At 54.7% G+C, this 20394-nt stretch overlaps 1 protein-coding gene across 1 annotated transcript; it reads right to left on the bottom strand.

Moving 5' to 3' along the window:
• Nucleotides 1-10525: 10525 nt before the first annotated feature.
• Nucleotides 10526-20394, bottom strand: SUSD2 (sushi domain containing 2). The gene is made up of 15 exons (XM_032603711.1): nucleotides 20307-20394; nucleotides 18642-18849; nucleotides 18324-18475; nucleotides 17679-17846; nucleotides 17008-17182; nucleotides 16688-16889; nucleotides 16371-16456; nucleotides 16018-16286; nucleotides 15785-15928; nucleotides 15530-15688; nucleotides 14928-15176; nucleotides 14539-14811; nucleotides 14247-14423; nucleotides 14003-14105; nucleotides 10526-13875 (listed from the first exon to the last, which is right to left on the bottom strand). Exons 1-15 carry the CDS (start codon nucleotides 20380-20382, stop codon nucleotides 13851-13853), a joined length of 2466 nt encoding a protein of 821 aa, XP_032459602.1. The 5' UTR covers nucleotides 20383-20394; the 3' UTR covers nucleotides 10526-13850.

The raw sequence follows: 20394 nt of genomic DNA, 5'->3' as shown, positions 1-20394 counted from the left end.
CCTTCTCCAGGCCACCCCTGGACACTTGCTGGGGCTCCGCACACGCCGTTGGGAGGAAGGCAGGGGTGTGGCCTGGGGGCACCTGTCCCTGGCTCCTGGGGGCCCTTGGCCCAGGCCCGTCCTGGAGCTTGTCCTCCGTGCCAGGAAAAGGCTGGATGAAGCGAGACCTAAGCCCTCCCCAGCCCCCAACTCCAGCATGTTCTCACCCTCAGCACTGTTGATGTTTTGGGTGAGTCATTCTTCGCGGGGGTGCTGTCCACGCACTGTAGGCGGTGGAGCAGCATCCCTGGCCTCCCCTTGCTAGGTGCAGTGTCACCCCACCCCCACAGCCAGTCACCAAACCACCCCCGATTGAGACCCACGAGCCCCCGGCCACCGTGGATGGCTCTGCCAGCTCCTGAGTGCGCCACCCTCCCTGGGGGGGGTCCTGCCCCATGCCGAGTCCTGGGAGCATTGGGAGTTCCTGTTTCACCCCAAACATCCCCCAGGGGTGTACCTCCGCCCGGAAGGGCGCCACTCCAGATCCATCACCTCCCATTCTGCCTGGAGTTTAGCCGCACAGGACGGGTTGGGTGTTGTTCCTGTACCTGCTGGGACAGAGCACTACACAACGCTGAGGGCCTTCAGACAACAGACACCCTCGCCGCAGCGCCTCCCAGCTGCATCCCCAGGGCATGAGAACGGTGTCCCTGCACTCCTGACTCACCCTCTGCCCTCCCTGGGACCCTCACCATCCCCTGGAGCCTCAGTTACCACTTGTGAACTGATGGGTCCCCGCCCAGGCTCTAGCCCAGGTTTCTGGACCATCAGACCCACATACCCACTCACCCGCCCACCTCCAGAGCACCTGGGATCCACAGGCGCCTCGGACTCAATACACCCAACCAGAAGCCAGCTCTGAGGCAGCCGGAAGTTCTCTGGTGCCCCCCTCTCCCCCCTCCATGATAGTCACCCAGTGCTCTCCCTCCATATGCGTGGCTTGGCCTTGGTTCCATCCCTTCGTCCCTTTCTGCCTCCTTGCCGCTGCCACAGCCTCAATCCACTCCCTGCTCGTGACAGCGATGAGCCTTGGAAAATGCATACCTGATCCTGCCATGAGGCCACACAGAGCCCTCCTTGGCTCCTGGGGGCCCCTGGAGGAAGCCCATTCCTCTTGCTCCCTGCTCATCCCACCCTAGGTTACTTGCCTGGCCCCTGCCCACATCCCTCCTGGACCACAAGTAATGCCAACCAAGATGCATTCCCAGCCCAGTTAGCGACTCTTACAGCCTCTTTAAACATCTTGTTACACAGAGGAAATCAAAGCGGTATCTTCAAAATAACATTCACATCGATACAGATCAGCCCCCACAGAATATAGCTAAAGCAGGGCTCAGAGGAAAATATATTGCCTTAAATAGTTACATTAATAATAATCAAAACAAAATATCTAACATACCAAGTTAGTAAAAGAACAACCAGAACAGTAAGGAAGGCAAGAGGAAGAATTTAGTAACAACTGAAGCAGAAATTGATAAACTTGAAGTCAGAAGAACAGATCTTTGAAAAAGATACATAAGCTATTAGCTAGCCAATTAGTAAAAATGAAGGACGTGTAAATACACACAAAAAAGAAATGACAACGGGGAAATAACCTAAGCTATAGAGGAAGTTAGAAGTACTAGAAAAGATTACTCATTTTAATAAAAATAAATTTGGAAACTTGACAAAATAAGTTACTTTCTAGGATGATGTAAGTAGAATTGCGATACTTAACACATACTAAAAACACTGCCACTTATCTGAAATTCAGATTTAATTGGGCAGGCTTTATTTTTATTTGCTAAATCTGGCAAGCTTAAGTATAAATGACAAACGGGTCCAAGAAAGAGCAAAGGTCTAGACATGTCAGTGATCACACACAAAAAAACACTGAGAACGTGGCAGGAACACTGGTCTACCTCAAATGCCCTTCTGGAAAGTTTCCCAGGCGAAGTGTGTCCTGCCCTTAGGATCAGAGGCCTCTCTTGCCAGTTAAGCCGCCACAGTGTAGAGCCAGGAGGAACATTTCCACATTCACTTTATGAAGTCAGCATAGGACTAGCCCCAAACTCGGCAAAGCACACCAAAGGCCAACACAAAACTCCTCAAACAAATACAAGCAAGGAGACTCCAAGCAACACATTCAAAAGGACAGGGTGTCCGGGTGGGGCCAACACCACTACTGATGGGAATGTCCATGAGAGGGACTTGTACTCCTTTCACCAGAGGAGAAAAATCACAGAGTCCTCTCCATGGAGAGGCATTTGACAAAATTCAGCACTCATTCTTTTTTTTTTTTGCTGTACACGGGCCTCTCACTGTTGTGGCCTCTCCCGTTGAGGAGCACAGGCTCCGGATGCGCAGGCTCAGCGGCCATGGCTCACGGGCCCAGCCGCTCCGTGGCATGTGGGATCTTCCCGGACCGGGGCACGAACCCGCGTCCCCTGCATCGGCAGGCGGACTCTCAACCACTGCGCCACCAGGGAAGCCCTCAACACTCATTCTTGATTTAAAAAAACAAAACAAAACACCCACAGACAAAACAACAACAAAACACTGAATAAAATGGAAATAAATGGATATTCCCTTAACATGAATAAATATCTCAAAACAACAGTAACATCTGTTGGACACTGACCACAGCTAGGTGCTACTCTATTGCTTTACATGTATTAATTCACATAATTCTCCCTAATGAAAGGGAGCTATGATGAGGCCCATCTTACAATGAGAGAGCACTGATGTACTAAAGCTCCCAGGGCCCTGCGGAGTAAGTGCCAGAGGTGGAAACTGGGAGACAGATGGAGAAAATGAGTCTTGACCCCTACCTCATACCATATACAGAAATTAATTCGAGATGAATCTTAGGCCTAAATGGGAAAACTAAAATAAATGCTTGGGCAGCCAGTCCAGAATCATTTATTACAAAGACATTCATTTCCCTCATTGAATTGCATCAGTGCTTTTGTGAAACAAACAAAAAAACTCAAGTAAACCAAGCCATCAGATTTAAAAACACACTGTAAACATACAGTAGGTTAAAAGAGCATATGAATAAACCTCAGAAATCAATCAACCACAACACAAAGTTCACAAAGAAATGCAAATATATGGGGATTTTGTCTGCTAAAAGAGCATTTCAAAGCAGTAGGAAGAAGATGAATTGCTGACCATCAGTATTAGAACAAGTGGGTAGCCACCTGGAAAACAGTAAAGTGGGACCCCGGCCTTTTATTTATACCAAATTAAATGCCAGTTGGACCAAAGATTTAAGAGTTAAAAATAAAACCATACAAATATTGTAAAAAAATGGGAGAAAAAAATTTTATTTATGTTCTTAGAGTAGGGAAGTCCTTTTTTAGGCATGACATAAAATCAAGGAGCCACATTAAAGGGACTTTCCTGGTGGTCCAGTGGGTAAGACTCCACACTCCCAACGCAGGGGGCCTGGGTTCGATCCCTGGTCAGGGAACTAGATCCTGCTGGCTGCAACTAATAGTTCGCGTGAGGCAACTAAAGATCCCACGCGCCACAACTAAGACCTGGTGCAGCCTAAATTAATTAATTAAAGAAAAAAAGAGGCCATACTAAGGAAAGGATAAATTGGGACTTCCCTGGCAGTTCAGTGGTTAAGACTCTGCCCTTCCAATGCAGGGGGCAGGTTTGATCCTTGGTCGGAGAACTAAGATCCCACATGCCATGCAGCGTGGTCAAAAAATTAAAAAAAAAAAAAAAAGAAATTTGAACACATAAAAATTTTAAATTTTGATGTGAAAAATATTTCAAAAGACCAGTGAAAACCTTGTGGAAGACAGTTTCAGTACGCGATCTGGGGCTGGTTACTTTAATATTTAAATATTTAATATCAAAGACCAAGTATCCATTAGAAAGATGCACAGGGATATGACTCATTAGACCACAGAAAGAGAACTACAAATTGCCATTTCAACATATAAAGAATTGCTCAACCTCACTGATAAATGCGCCAATGAAAAAAACAATGAGATCCGCAGGACAAAGCAAATGGCTCCAGCCCAAAGGCTTCCTCTGTGAATGCTTCCAAACACTGATGCAACAAAAAACACCAGTCTTACACAAACTCTTCCTGAGAACAGAACAGAGAAAACACTGCCCAACTTTTAATAAGGCCAGCATAATCCTGAGAACAAAACCTGACAAAGAAACTTCATGAAAGAAAAGTAAAGGGTGATTTCATGCACAGATGCAAAATTCCTAAATGAAATCTGAGCAAGCCAAATTCATATATATAAATTCATCACTACCAATTTGGGTTTATTCTGGGAAGGCATGATTGGTTGAACATTACAAAATCAAGCAATGCAATTCACTGTATTAACATACTAACAGAATAAAGAAGAAAAATCATTCACCATCTCAATAAACGCAGAAAAGCACCTGATAAAACTTGCCCACTTTCACAATAAAAATTCTCAGTAACTAGAAATAGAAGAAAACTTCCTTCATTTTATAAGTTGCGGCTACAAAACGCTACAGTAAACATCATACTTCGTGGTAAAACATACAAGCCTTCCTTTTGAGATTGAGACCAGTTCCTTTTGAGATGGAAACATGCATTGCTAGCTTTCATCATTTCCTTTCTGTACTGAAAGAGAAGTCCTTGCCAGGGCAATAAGGTGAGAAAAAAGAACAAAAGGTATAATTGGAAAGGAGGACATAAAACTGTCAATATTTGTAGATACTTAGCAGGTAAACTGTTAGAATTAAGTCAATTGAACAAGATCACTGGAATCAAGGAAAATATACAAAAATCAATGATATTTCTACATCATTCACAAATAGAAAACACTTTTTTGAACTGAAATCAATTACAATAGCCTTAAAAAAAAAATCCATGCCTAGAAGTAAAACTAACAAGTATGCAAGACCTCTACACTGAACACTGCAAAATATAACCGAAGAATTTGAAGAAAACGAATAAATGGACGATTAGACTACATTCATGGACTAGAAGGCTTAGTGCTGTGAAGATGCCAATTCTCCCCACATTCACCTATAAATCCAATGCAATCCTAATAAAAATCCTCACAGGTTTGTGTGCGTCTATGTGTGTGTGTGTGGAAATTGGCAAGCTGATTCTAAAATTCATATGGAAACACCAAGGACCAGCACTAGCCCAGGCAATCTTGAGGAAGAACATGAAGGAGAGGGACCTCCCTGGTGGTCCAGTGGTTAAGACTCCAAGCTTCCAATGCAAGAGGCCTGGGTTTGATCCCTGGTCAGGGAACTAGATCTCGCATGCCACAACTAAAGACCCCATGTGCTGCAGCTAAAGAAAAAGATCCTGCACGCCACAACAAAGATCCCGCATGCTGCAACTAAGACCCAGTGCAGCCAAATAAATAAATAAAAATTAAATATTTTTTAAAAAAGGAAAGATATGGCCAATTAAAAAAAAAAAGAACATAAAGGAGGACTCACATTACCAGATGTCATGAACAAGCTATGGTAATTAAGGCAATTTGGTATTGGTGCAAAAATAAACTGGGCAGGGCTTCCCTGGTGGTACAGTGTTTAAGAATCCACCTGCCAATGCTGGGGACACAGGTTCGATCCCTGGTCCAGGAAGATCCCACATGCCATGGAGCAACTAAGCCCGTGCATCACAACTACTGAGCCTGTGCTCTAGAGCCCGCGAGCCACAACTATTGAGCCCATGCGCCACAACTACTGAGCCCATGTGCCACAACTCCTTAAGCCCATGTGCCTAGAGCCCATGTTCCGCAACAAGAGAAGCAACCACAATGAGATGCCCGCTTACTGCAAAGAAGAGTAGCCCCTGCTCATCGTAACTAGAGAAAGCCCACACAGCAACGAAAACCCAATACAGCCAAAAATAAATAAATAAATTTTAAAAAATAAACTGGGCAATGGGACAGAACAGAAAGTCACCTGACCTCTGACAGAGGAGATACGGCAGTGCAACGGGAAAAGAATGCTGTTTCAATAAACAGTGCTAAGTCAGTCAGATAGCCAGATGGAAAATGTGTATCCTGACTCCTACCTCACACCATGCACAAAGATCATTCCAGATGGTTGGCAGATCTAATTATGAAATATCACACAATAACACTTTTATAGGAAAATACAGAACAGCTTTGTGACTTGGGAGAAGGCACGTGTTTCTTAAACAGGACACAAAAAGTACTAACTGTAAAAGAAAAAATGGATAAATTGACCTATATAAAAATTAAGAACTTCTGTTCAACAGAAGACATTAAAATAGTGAAAAGGCAGCCCATGGAATACGAGAGTATCTGCAGTGCTTATATCTGACAATAAACTCTTACCCAGAATAAAGAACTCCTAAAAATCAATTAGAGAGCTCTAGATAGATAACCTGACGGAAAATGGGCAAAAGACGTGAACACATCTCATAAAAGAGGAGCTCTGGATGGCCAATGAACATACAAAGAAATGCACAGCTTCACTAGTTGTCAAAAAAAAAAAAAAGGAAAATAAATCCACAATATGCTACCACTATATACCCATCAGAATGGCCAAAATTCAACAGACCAAAAATGCCAAGTGTTGGCAAAAATATGGCAAAATGGGGACTTCCCTTGCAGTCCAGTGGTTAAGACTCCACACTTCCACTGCAGGGGGTATGGATTTGACCCCTGGTTGGGGAACTGAGATCCCACACCAACATTCTACTTCTATAAACAAAGTACAAATACAGCGGTTGTTTTTTTAAAAAATAAAAATATATGGCAAAATGGAATTGCCATTCGCTGCCGGTGGGAACATCAACTGGTAAAACAACTTTGGAAAACCAATATTACCTACTAAAACTACCACACTGCTACCTCATGCCCAGCAATGCTAATCCTAGGAACTTACCCAATATAAATGCATATGTCTGTAACTGACCAGGACCCTATGGGGCCTTCCTGGAATAGACCCTGCCCCTTCCAACGTCCTCCGCCTGCCTCTCTGTCTATAGAAAAACTTTAGTCTCCAAGGCCTTCCCTGAGTTTCTGAGAATACATTTAATCAGAGAAGTGACAAATACAGAAAGAAAGGAGAATAGCCAAGCAAGACAAAATAATAATAGTTTAGCCATTAAACAAAGTCAAGGACCTTCAGTTACTCCTCAAGGGCTACAGATAATATTCTGAGCTATGTCCTTTGAGCCATTTCGCAGATACTAAAACCCCCACCAGGTGGAAGAAGTTAACTGCATGCTGCCCACTAGCACATAAACCCCAGACCAGTTGGAACCAGAAGGATGACGATGTTGACTCCCACTTACCTCACCACCAACCCATCAGAAAAATGTCCACGACCTGACCACGCACCCTGAAACCTCCCTCCCTCACCCTGTCTTTAAAACCTTTCCCTGAGGGACTTCCCTGGTGGCGCAGTGGATAAGACTCCGCACTCCCAATGCAGGGGACCCAGGTTCAATCCCTGGTCAGGGAACTAGATCCCACATGCATGCTGCAACTAAGAGTCTGCATGCCACAATTAAGGAGTCCACGTGCTGCAACTAAGGAGCTGGCAAACTGCAACTAAAACCTGGTGCAACCAAATAAATAAATGAATTAATAATAAAATAAAACCTTTCCCTGAAAGCCGTCAGGGAGTTCGGGCCTTCTGAGCATTAGCTACCTAGACTCCTTCCTTGGTCTGGCAATAAACGCTGCACTTTCCTTCAGCACAACTTGGTGTCAGTAGATTGGCTTTACTGCATGAAGGCGAGCAGACCCACGTTTGGTTCGGTAACACATCTGTGCGTCAAAAGACACATACGGGCTTCCCTGGTGGCGCAGTGGTTGAGAGTCCGCCTGCCGATGCAGGGGACACGGGTTTGTGCCCCGGTCTGGGAAGATCCCACATGCCGCGGAGAGGCTGGGCCCATGAGCCATGGCCAGTGAGCCTGCGCGTCCGGAGCCTGTGCTCCGCAACGGGAGAGACCACAACGGTGAGAGGCCCGCGTACCGCAAAAAAAAAAAAAAAAAAAAAAAGACACATACAAGAATGTTTACAGCACTAGCCATTATAGCTCCAAACTGAAAACCACCCCAAAGCGCCTCAACAGGGAAATGGATAAACAAATTCATTAGCTGAAATAATACTCAGAAAAACTCTAGGATTCCACCTGTGTGAAGGACAAACCAGGCAGAACCCACCTATGGGGTGAGAAATTGATGGTTGACCTGAGGAGGAGGGAGAGGACAGTGTCTGATAGAGAAAATGTTAGGGGTGACCAGAGTGGTGGTTCACTGGGCATGCTCACAAGCTGTACCCTGAGCAGTGCACTCTCTTGCTTACAACTTATACTTCATTTAGCAGAGTTCCGTCAAAGAAGCAGGGCCCACACCATGGGAACTGGGCAAGGGGTCCCTGTAAGGCTACTGTCTCCCATGGGATGCTGCAGCCTGAGGTCCATGAGGCAGAGTCAGGAGGGAAGATGCATGGAAAGTGGAGGGAGGATCCAGAGCTGACTGGAGCCCACGAGGATGGGCTGAAGCCCACATCCCTTCTTGTTGTCAAGGGCGACGAAGGTTTCTTGTAGCAGCTGGACTGCCTTGTCACACACCTGACCCAGGAGAATGGACTGAGGGTGGACTGGGAGGAGGTGGAGTAGTTGCCTGGATTCCGCTGGTGCTTGATGAGCTGGGTCAGCAGGCGCGCCACAAGGAGTGTGACTTACAAAAGAGGTTGCCAATTCCCTTCCGCCCTCCCAATCCTGCACAGGAATCTCTCTTGTGGTCCTAACCCAAAACACATTGGGAAGGGAATTCTGGGAATGCCGGTCAGCCTGACGGAGGCCCCACAGTGTGTTTCACTAACTGACAAAGAGCAAAAAATCTGAAGGCTCCTTACGCTGATGAGGGTGTAGGGGGCCTGGCAATCGCGCAGGTTGGTGGTGAGTGTCAGCGGGTACAACTCTAGGAGGAAAACAAATGTGTCGTTTAACCAGCCCATTGGACTTCCCCGGTGGCGCAGTGGTTAGGAATCCGCCAGCCAATGCAGGGGACACGGGATCAAGCCCTGGTCTGGGAAGATCCCACATGCCGCGGAGCAACTAGGCCCATGCGCCACAACTACTGAGCCTGTGCTCTAGAGTCCGTGAGCCACAAATGCTGAGCCCGCGTGCCTAGAGCCCATGCTCCACAACCAGAGAAGCCACCGCAATGAGAAGCCCCGGCTCGCCACAACTAGAGAAAGCCAGGGTGCAGCAACAAAGACCCAACACAGCCAAAAATAAATAATATAAATAAATTAAAAAAACAAAAACCCCAGCCCATCATCTTGTGTGAATTTCCCCTACAGGTGAACCTGAACTTACTTACCAAGCACAACAGCGTTTGAAGAAGCAAAAGACTGTCCACCACCTGGGGAATGACTAAGTAAATTCCTCTGTTTGAGTTTTAAAATTTTCTAATTGTAGTAAAATACAAATAACACAGGACTTCCCTGGTGGCTCAGTGGTTAAGAATCTGCCTGCCAATGCAGGGGACACGGGTTCGAGCCCTGGTCTGGGAAGATCCCACACGCTGTGGAGCAACTAAGCCCATGCGCCACAACTACTGAGCCTGTGCTCTACAGCCTGCGTGCCACAACTACTAAGCCCATGTGCCATAACTACTGAAGCCCATGTGCCTAGAGCCCGTGCTCCATAACAAGAGAAGCCACCGCAATGAGAGGCCCGCGCACCACAATGAAGAGTAGCTCCCGCTTGCCGCAACTACAGAAAGCCCGTGCGCAGCAATGAACACCCAATGCAGGCAAAAACATATAAATAAATCAAAAAAATAAATAACAAAAACTTTACCGTCTTAACCATTTCTAAGGGTCCAGCACAGTGGCATTAAGTACATTCACATGGTTGCACAACCACCACCACCACCCATCTCGACCTTTTCGTGTTCCCAAACTGAAACTGTCCCCATTAACTGACAGCTCCCAGGAGTTCCCTGGTGGTCTGGTAGTTAGAATTTGGTGCTTTCACTACCATGGCCCCGGTTCAATCCCTGGTCAGGGAACTTGCCAAAAACAACAGCTCCCCATTTCCCCTCCACAGACCCTGGCAAGCTCTATTCTACTCTCTGTCTCTATGAATTTGCTCTAGGGACTTCATGTAAATGGAATCATGCTGCATTTGTCCTTTTGTGTCTGGCTTATTTCATTTAGCATAATGTCCTCAAGGTTCATCCATGTTGTAGCAGTGGTCAGAATATCCTTCCTTTTTATGACCCGATAATATTCCATTGTACAGATAGACCACATTTGATTATCCATTCACCTGTTGATGGACACTTAAGTTGCCTCCACCTTTTGGCTATCGTGAATAACGCTGCTATGAACATTGGAAGATCCACTGAATTTTTAAAAACCTTTTGCACATAGTATTTATCTTCAACACTGATGAAAAACGTAAGGCCATCTTTTCACATCTCTGCCTGTTGGGTATAGTTCAGGGGACCAATTGCTGCAACACATAGACCCCAAAATGTACTATGGCTTACTCACAAGGGAAGTTTATTTTTTGTTCCCAAAGCAGTACTGGATGGGTGAACAGGTGGGGATGGGGAGATCCTTCCACATGCTAGGGACCTAGGTTGGCATGGCTTCCAGTCACCTGTGCAACATCGGGAGCAGGGGGAAGGGCCTGCAGGGGGTTGCCTGTGGAGGTGTTAAGGACCAGCCCTGGAACTGCCCCACCCCCTCCTGCTAGAAACCAGTCACATGACTGCACCAACTGCAAAGGGTGCTGGGGAATGTAGTCCAGTGCTTTTGGAAGGGCACCCAGCCTGTGTGGCTGCAGAGTACCTACTGGACCTCACTTCTCTAATGGCTTCTGTCCTCTGAAATTCAGCTGGAGCCAGACTCCTCCAAAAAGCACCCACCTGGCCTCCTGCTCCCACAATGCACTACACCGATCACACCCTCCTCCAGAGCAGCATGGACCATGGGGACAGGGGTCTCCCAGCAGAGGCCTGGCCCGGGGCAGGGACTCGGTCACCTGGGGCTTTGTGGGAGGAAGCAGCCTGGCAGAGGGGTCCCTACTCCCCACATTGGTCCCTTCCCCCCACATCAGCCCCTTCCCACTGTTCAGCCAACAGGAGGCCCAAGTGGGAGGCTGGAGGGGAAGTGGTGTTTCCCCTCCTCGGGAGGCTAGAGGCCTCTGTTGGTGGGGCAACTGCCTCTGTGGTGAGGGCCCCACACAACTGCATGGTTCTCTTTCTTGGGGACCTGGCCTGGCTCCTTGGCCTCCCCCACCCTTTCTCCCTCGCTGGCTCCTATTTCACTTCCCAGCTCTCTCATTACCTGCATTTCCGAGTCCCTGGATTACTGTCCTCAAAATCCCAACTAGTACAAGGGACAGGGGACTGGCCGCTGGGTTCTGGTGCCATCACTCCCTGGGGCTGTGGTTTGGGGAGACCACCTCTCTGAGGCCAGGGTGCCTACCGTTGATGTTTCTAGGGAGTCTCTGCCCAGCTCTGGGATCTTGTGCCCTCACACAGGCCCTGCAGCACCCCAGACTCCCGACGGGTCCCTGGGAAAACCCCTGCCAGGTGTTGGGGCTTCCCAGCCTGGCCGGCCCCTGGCACTGGGAAGGCCTGACGTCTGGGGCCAGGGCCACGATGGAGCCCTTCTCCTGCCAGGGCAGCTCCAGGGCCTACCTTAGAGGGACAAGAGTAGGGTAGGGGGCCTGAGGGAGGCCATGCTTTACTTTCAGGATGAAGCCTGGCAGGGGAGGCACCTCTACTGCTGCCCTCCACGTTACTCCTCAGACCTGAGTGCACTTCCCATCCTCTGAGCCTTTGCCCAGGCTGTTCCTCTACCTGGAAAGCTCTCTGACCAATCACACCTCTGAGGCCAGTCTGGGAGCGGTGATGCTGCCCCTGCCCTCCTGCTCTGACCAGGAACCTGACCCTCACCCACCGTCAAGGGCCTGGCCTGGCCTGGCTCGGCAAGGAGGCACTGGGGCTCAGGTTGGTGGGAGGCCAGCCCTGTCTTACCTCATCTGCAGAGAGGAAAGTACCTGCCCAGGGGCCAAAGGGTGGGCCCTCAGCCCCCCTGTCCTGAGCTGGAAGCCCAGAGGTTGGGGGGAGGTGGGTGGGGTCTGGAAGGACAAGAAGCACTGACCCCATCCGCCTCCACCAGAGTCTCCTCAGCACCACCCCCAGGACTCCCACCCCCCCAATCTCGTCTTAGCCCTGTTCAAATGTGCCCCACTGTGCACACTCCAAGAATCCCTGCAGACGGGATCTGCCGCTGCCCCTGCCCACCCCTCTGCCAAAGGTGAGGCTGAGGAGGTAGGGAGGTCTGGCCTCCGATCCAAGTGGTCAGTGCCAGCTGGACGACCTTGAGTAACCCATGCAACCTCTGAGACTGGGGGACGACTCGAGGTCACCCCCCCCAGATGAGGGAGATGAAGAGGTGGGTCTGCATGAACCTTGGCCGGGGTTGTGACCACAAGCCTGCTGGCCCAACTGCACTGCTCTCCCTGATGGCCTGGGTCCCTGTGTAGCCTCTGCCTCCACTGTTCTTACCCTCTGCTGCCCCCACGTGGCCACTCTTGGTGCTGCGGTGAAGGGGCTTCACTCAGCCTCCCACCCAGGGCTCCAGATCTCGTGGGCAACCCCCTGCCCCTCACTCCTCTCAGGCAGAGCTGCCCGCCCTGGCCAGGGGGCGCCAACCTCCACCCCCACACTCCCTGGTGCTTTCTCCATCTAACACCTATGATGCAAATCTGACCCCATCCTACCCTGCCCAGGCCTGCCCACAGCCCCCATTCAGCACCCTTGCTACAAACGGGGCAGTGATGGCATGAGGCCTGGGCCCTGTACTAGCTTCTGGACACTCCTGGGCAAAGGGCTCAGGGACCGGGACCAGTTGGGCATCGCATTACCAGACTGCCTCTGGGGCTGTGACAGGGCGGGGTGGGGGGCCCAGGGCCAGGCTGCCAGCTTGCTTGTCCCCTACATTGGGGGAGGGTGGGCCGCCCAGCCCTGTCCCTTCTCTTGAGTGCCCAGCGTAGCACCCCATGGAGAACCCTTCCCCTCCCCGCCACAACGTGGTCATTGTTCTAGATCCCACTTTACAGATGGAGAGACAGAGGTTGGGGAGAGACCAGTCCCAGGCGACCTGCCAGTGGACGAAGGCCTCAGACCCAGGTTGCTCTGGGTGCTGTGGACCGCACAGGGCAACCGTGGGACTCCCTGGAACCGAGGCACAGCACAAGCACGAGGACACCAGGGAAGGGGCACCAAAGGCTTGTTTTCTCCCCCAACAGGCAGGAAGGGGTGTTTCAGGAGATGTTCCAGAGACTTAGAATTACAAGCCTGGAGCTTAGAGGGTGACTCTCCACACCCAAGTCTGGACCCACCTACAGTCTCAGGCCAGGCCCAGGGTCTGGGAATCAAGGCAGCTCGGCCCTGGGGCCCCCTGTTGGGGCACCACGACTCAGTATACTGGGAATCAGCATCATGGGCAAGGGATGTGAGGTACTGGCCTTTGAATATTAGGGCTCGGGAGACAGGCCTCAGAATTCACGGGTACGGAGTCTCGGGCCTGGGGAATTAAGAGTCAGGGGTATGTGGGGAACAGAGCCTCGGGAACTCCACAGTGACCGCTCAAGGTCCGGGTCTTTGGTGACAGAGCAGGGCACCGGGCTTTAAAAGCTCAGGTTCAGGTGTCCGTGTCCCAGGTGTATGGTGGTAGGGATTTGTGGATCCAAGTACTGGGGTGCACGTTCTTGGGAGTTTGGGAGGCTGGTCTTTGGCCCCGGGGAGGTCCTGTGTGCCCTTGGCCGCCGGCCAAGCGTGCTTCCCTCAGGGTTGCGAACCCCAGACGGCCCTGCAACAGAGGCTGGGTCTAGAGCAGGCCCGGTGGTCCCACCCGCGCCCCGGGACGCCAGGAGAGCCTAGGAGGGGCACAGAGCCTAGGAGGGGCAGACGGGGGTCTGGGAGGGCGGGGGTCTCACGTGTTGCTCTTATTGCGGCGTAGGAGCACGTAGACGAGCGCGACGAGGGCCACCACCGCCAGGCCTCCAAAGATGACGCCCAGCAGCACCGCGCTGCTCCGTCCTAGAGGGGCGGCAGGGCGTAAGGCGTGGGTGGGCGCACACGTGCAGGGCACGTAAGCGGGGCGGGCGCGTGGGCGGGGCAATGCTGGGGGCAGGCCGAGAGCTGGTGGGAGGGGCCGGTAGGTGGGCGGGGCATCCTCACCTCGCTGGCAAGTCGGGGTGGGCTGGGACCAGGTGCCATCAGTCTGGCAGGTGCTGGCCTCGGCCCCGGCCAGGCTGTAGCCGCTGTCGCAGTGGAAGTGGACAGTGGAGCCCACCAGGTACCTCATGCCCTCCTTGTGCCCGTTGGAGGGCGGAGCCAGCCAGCCACAGGACACCACTGGGGCAGGGGTGGGGCACAGACGACAGGCCTGAGCTGCTGACCACAGCCACCAGCCTGGGGGGCCGTGTCCCAGCACCCGGTGCCCGCCGCCCTCACCCACCACCGCCCTCACCGGGCTGCAGGCTCTGCGCGCGAAGCAGGTGCTGCCTGTGGACCAACAGCGTGGCGTTGCCCACGCGCAGGCTCCCGGTGGCCGCCACATCGAAGTTGCAGAAATTGTTGTCCCCACACAGTTTGGCCGCCTCACTCTCCTGGCTGGGGCTGGAGGTGGTCTCCTCGGGGAAGAGGGGCAGGAAATTGGGGTCATGCTTGGGCCGGAGCAGGAAGTTTTCCACGAGGAACTTGGAGTCGTAGGTGAGCAGGGAGGAGGCGTTCTCCACAGCCCCTAGGGAGACAGCAGCAGGCCTGGCTGGTGGGAGGGCCTGGGGGCTCCCACACACACACCTCCACTGAGCACCCCCCAGCATGGTGCCCCCTCCCCTCCAGCCTGTGGTCACTCACAGTCAGCCCCAAACTGGAACAGCTCTCGGGAACTGGCACTGGGGGGCAGGACCTGGCCGCTGCGCAGGGTGAAGTCGTCCGAGGGGTTGTCATTGAGTGTCCCAAGGAGGCCTCGTGTGTGGGTCAGGAACCTATCGGGCAGCAGGACCGCCACACTCAGGAACGGACCCTGGACGCTGACCTCCAGGCCGGCCCCTGATGACAGCATGACTGTTACTCTGTCCCCAGCAGCTACTGACAGGAACATGCCTGGACACAGGGGGATCTGGGGTCAGGGCCGCCCCTGTGGGCACCTTGCTGTGACCCCAGAGCCCCGGGATGCATGGGCCGGCACCCATGGGCTCAGGGGCAAGGGAGGGTGTCCCCAGGGCCCAGCCTGCTATGACACTCCACCACCCCGGGCGGTGGATCTGAGGTGCCCAGGCCCTAAAGGGGGCCCCCATACCTGGGCCGTGCGTGGGGGTTGCCTGTCGGCCCTCACGCCCTGACTCCACCTCCCCATCTGCGCCCTGGACACCGCCTGCTTTCTGCCAGGGCCAGAGAGAGGTGTGGAGGCCCCGGCGGGGAGGGCAGGGGAGTGGGGCCCCCACCATGCCACTCACCCTTCAGGTCCATCCAGCTTTGCTCCTTGAAGCTGAGCACCTCCTGGTTCAGCAGCACCTGCAGGGCCCCGGCCCCATCCCTCAGCCGGACCTCTACCACATCTGAGTTGCCCTCCTGGACAGCCACAGCAGTCAGCCCTGTGCCTCGGTCCTGAGAGCCTGGGATGATGGGTGCAAAATGGGGTCCACTCGGCTCAGCCTCCCCCTCCCCAGGGATGACCCTGAGCCACCCAGAGCCCCAGGGCCCAGCCTCACCCTCGGGCGTCATCCTGGTCTGGGCCCGCGCCTGCAACCTCAGGTCAGTCCCAGAGGCCTCCAGCAGCACATACTCGCCGCGTCCGTTGAATGTGAAGTTGGTGCCATCGAAGGTGACAAAGTGTGGGTCCCCGAAAGCGGAAGCTGTGGAGAGCGGAGGGTCAGGCAGGTTGCCTTGGCCCCGCCCTGCCTGGGGCCTCGCCCTGGCCAGCACCTGCCCAGGCAGCACCCACCCAGGCGCGGGGGCTGGTAGCTGTGGCAGTCACTGGAGGGCCGCCTCTGCATGTAGTGGGAGCACTCGGGCGCCCAGAGGCAGCAATAGTAGAAGCTGATGACATCGTAGATCCAGTGGGAGAGGCCCGGCACGCGGGGCGGCACGCGGTATGGGGGTGCGCCCCAGTCGTGGCCACGGTCTGGGGTGCTGCCACTGGTGGAGTCAGCTGTCAGGAGCTGTGTGCCCGCCGCCGTGTAGCAGCACTGCTGGCCTGAGCCATATAGGGGGCTGGGGGCACAGACAGGTCAGGGCCGCCTTGGCATCCTGCCCCCAGCCCCCACCCCGCACCCTGCCCACCGTCTCCGTGCTCACCTGGCTTGCACGGAGCGAACGCAGTGCACAGCCCCTGGGTGATAGGTGCACACGCTGCCATGCTCGATGTCACAGCCGTAGTCTGCCTGCAGAGCGGCTGGTTGCTGTCCCCTGCACTGGCTTTGCACTCTGTCATCCCCTCCCTGGGAGCCAACCCCTCTGGGGCCCTGGGCCCTCAGACCCCAGCCTTACCTCCCAGGTCTCTACCTGCCTCCCCCTGCACTGCCTTGTACGGCACAGCCGTGTGCCTAGTTGGGGCAGCTGGCCCCGCCTGTCCCCTCGCTCCCTAATGGGCCCTGACTGGGGTGGGGGCTCACTTGGAAGCGGCCAGAGTCAGCCCGGGCCTGGGCCAGGGTGCAGGGGCAGTCGGGCACCTCCTCCAGGAAGTTGGGCAGCTGGTCCTCCAGCTCCTCCCAGGCCAGGCACTGAGCTCGGGCCCAGGCCACAGGGTCTGCCCGGAAGTCATCGCCCAGGTGCCAGGCTAGCGCGTGCTCGTTGCTCCAGAGTGCGTGCACGTCCCTGTGGGGACACATGCACACTAGGGACCACCCTTCCTGCCCTCGGCCCTGGCTCCCCATCCAGCGTGGGGGCAGCAGGCAGACAGGCCCCAGCCCATCTGCTGCAGGGCGGCCCTTACTTCTCCCCTGCGTGGTGTTTGCTGTTGACAATGCGAAGGGCACCCACTTTCCACCTCTGGTAGTCTTGAGGTGCAGGTTTTGGTGTGAAGGTGAAGGAGCCGGAGTTGGTGATGCTTGTGGCCAAGGAGTACAGGTATGACCACGCTGCCGTCCACTCCTGGGAGTACGGCTTCCCTGGGGGAGAGAAGGCCTTGTCAGCCCCTGGGCCTGTCCGAGTCCGAGGAACCCTGGGGCATGGGGTGGGGGGGGTGGGGTGCCGGTCTTTGGTGCTCAGAGCAGCCTGGTAGATGGACAGAAGGGTAGACAGATGACCACCATAGGAAGCCCTGCCCTGTTTGGGGAGGGAGCCAGGCCCAGGGCCGGCCAGCCATCCAGGGGCTCAGAGAGGATGGGGCAGAGCAAGCCTTTCCTGTTTCCAGGATAAGCCTTGTATCCAGGAGCGGAGAATGGCCACACCTCCTCCTAGAGCTGGTACCCAAACAGCCAGGGATCCCCAGCTTCCCTGTGCTGCTCCAGCCAGTTCCCCTTTCTTGCCTGCACTCTTCCCACTGGAAATCCCCACCTGGATTCCCCCCACCTGGAATCCCCTTTCTCCCATCTCTGCAAGCCCCAAACTCCTGACCCCACCAGGCCCCACAGAGGCAGCCTAGGGTTACTCTGCTGGCCTCACCTGTCTCCTCGTAGCCCCATAGCTCTACGGTGATGGAGTTCGTGGGCAGAGCCAAGGTGTTCCAGGTCAGGGTGAGGTTACCCTGGGCGCTGGCGGTGCCGTAGTACTGCCAGCGGGTCTCGTTCACCAGCTGGCTCTTTTCGGACTCTGACACTTTGCTGGGGTGCACTGGGCAGGCGGCAGGGGGCGGGGGTGAGGGTTGAGTGAAGGCCCAGGGCCCAGGGGGTCCAGGGGAGGAGGCCCGCGGCTCTTAGAGCTGTGGGGACCTCCCAAGGACAAAGCACAGCAGTCCCTCGGGAGCGATGCTCTCCCCCTGGCGGCAGGAAAGGGCAGGAACTGGGAGAGGCAGGGCCCTGCCCCCACCCATGCCCAGGCCTCTGTCCTCCACCTGGCTGCTGCCCTCCCCTGGCTGGCCGAGCCACACTCCCTCTGGGCTGGAACTCCTGCATGGGTGCCAGCGGTGGGGAAAGGAGCTTGGGGAGCCTGCACCCAGGGAGTCGGGCGGGCCTCCAGAGGGACTGGTTCACCCAGAGCAGGTGTGCCAGGTGTGCATAGATTAGCGCCAGGGAAAGTCCCTGTGAGGGGCCTGGGCCCGGGAGGGTACGGCCTGGTGCCTCCAGTCTGGACCAGCATGTTGGGTCTCACCAGCCAGCCAGGTGCCTGAGCGTGGGAAGGAGCGGCCATTGTCCATGGAGAGCGTGAAGGGGATGCGGCCGGTCTCATAGAGCAAGGGTGACACACAGTGCACTCGTCCCGAGGAGTCCACGAAGCCGCGGGTCTGGATGCTCTCCTTAAAGCTGTGAGTGTGGAGGAGGCAGGAGAGGCTGGGCCAGCGTGGGCTGACCTCTCTGAGGCTCCCAGCCTCCTCCCTGGACAGCCGTCCCAGTCCTCTGTCCCGGGGGCCCCACCCAACCAGCCAGTGGGTCTGAGCCCCAGCGTGCACAGAGCCCTCGGGCCTCCCACCTGCAGATCACGCTGTCAGTGGGGTTGGACCAGTTGAGATGCTGTATCACAAAATCCTTGCCACCCATGATGGAGCCCGAGTAGGGCAAGATCTCCAGGCAGAAGTCCCGAATGTCCGAGCAGCAGCTGGCCAGGCCGAAGCAGGTCGGGTGGCAGGAGCACGGCCCATCCTGGACTCCACAACGGTGGGAGCAGCTCCCCTGGGCACCTGGAGGAGAGGGCCCTGAGTGCCCAGCCTGGCCACCCCATGTACAGGGCCCACATCTCTTTCCCCCTCGAGCCTGTTAGAAGCATCCCCAGGAGAAAGTTGGCCAGGAATTGCACTGACCACCACGTGGACCCAGTGGAAACCCATAGGGCCCATGGGGTGGGGTAACTCTTAGTCCAGTTGGCCTGAATGACTGGCTAGAATGAGGGAAGATTTGGGGAAATGTGTCCAGACATAAAACTTTTTGGGAGGAGCCCCTGGGCAGACTGGCTACCAAGTCCGGTACCTGACGGCGTCCTCAGATGGCTACACGTGCCTGACCCCTTGACATGGGCCGGGGACCTGTCTCCACTCCTAAAGCATCAATGGACTGGCAGCCTGGAGAAGAACCACGCTGGCTTGCCCGATCTGGGGTCTGGGATATGGCTCCCAAGAGTCCCATTGGAGGCCCACTAGGGGCTGGCGCCCAGGCTGAGTTTGCCGCATCTCACTCCGCTGGGCAGTGCAGGCTCACTGGTTACGGACCCACCCTCGGGGGAGAAGGCCAGGGGTTCTCCCCTTTGTTTAGGGGAGAGGAGGGACAGTTCTAGCAGAGGACCCAGCCAGGCCAGGAGAGGGGACAGGGTGGTTTGGTGGGGGGCTGTGGGCACCCATCGCCCTGGAGCTGGCCTGGCTGCGTAGATTGGAGGGTGGAGACAGGGGTGGGGTGCAGGCCCACGTCCCATCCGGCCCTTCCCTGCCATTCCCCAAAGGGGCTGGTCAAGGGCCAGGCTTGGGCCTGAGCCACCACTGCGGGCCCTACTTCACCCAGCACAGGGCCTGGCACTCAACAAATATGTATTGACCAAGACTGTGATAGCTTGAGGGGGTGGGGAAGGAGGCCCAGTGATGACTGTAAGTGAGATAAGTGGAAGGAGGGTGTTGGTGCTTCCCTGAGATGGGAGATAGGCCGGGGAGGGGGCTGGGGAGCTGGCAAATACCAGCTCAGCCCAGCCCAGCCCGGGGGCCAGGGTCCCGGCTCTGGAGTGCGTGGCCTTCCCCTAGACTTTCTCGGGTTCAGCCCACCCTGAGAAGGACCCAGAATCCTGCCTCTGGCCAGGCAGGGGGCCCAGTGGGGCTTGGGGCTCCTCCATGTACAAACACACCCTCCATCGGCGCTTGAGGTGCAGGCCAAGGGCTCTCCTGAGCTCACCACACCCTGGCCACCTCCCTCCCAGCCCGCCACTGTCTTCTGGCTCCCAGCCAGCTTAGGGTAGGCATGGCCCAGACACCCCCATCCCTACCAGCAGCCCCTTGACCCTAGGCTCCCCAGAATTTCTTCTTAGCACCCCTAGTATGGTCACAGATGGCCCGACGGATGGACAGAGGCTGAGCCCAGGGAAGTTCTGCCCTGGGTCTGACTACAGCGGGCAGATGGACAGACAGACGGGGGACAAAAGGGCAGCGTGGGGGCGTACCTGCTGTAGGCCAGGGGCCTGGGTCGGGGGCTGTCACCAGCAGCAGCAGGGCCCAGGGCAGGAGAGACAGCTTCATGGTGTCTGCCTG

This window comes from Phocoena sinus, chromosome 14 (genome assembly GCF_008692025.1).
Source record: "Phocoena sinus isolate mPhoSin1 chromosome 14, mPhoSin1.pri, whole genome shotgun sequence".
In the NCBI taxonomy this organism is placed as follows: domain Eukaryota; kingdom Metazoa; phylum Chordata; class Mammalia; order Artiodactyla; family Phocoenidae; genus Phocoena; species Phocoena sinus.
This window is presented reverse-complemented; position numbering and strand designations above follow the sequence as displayed.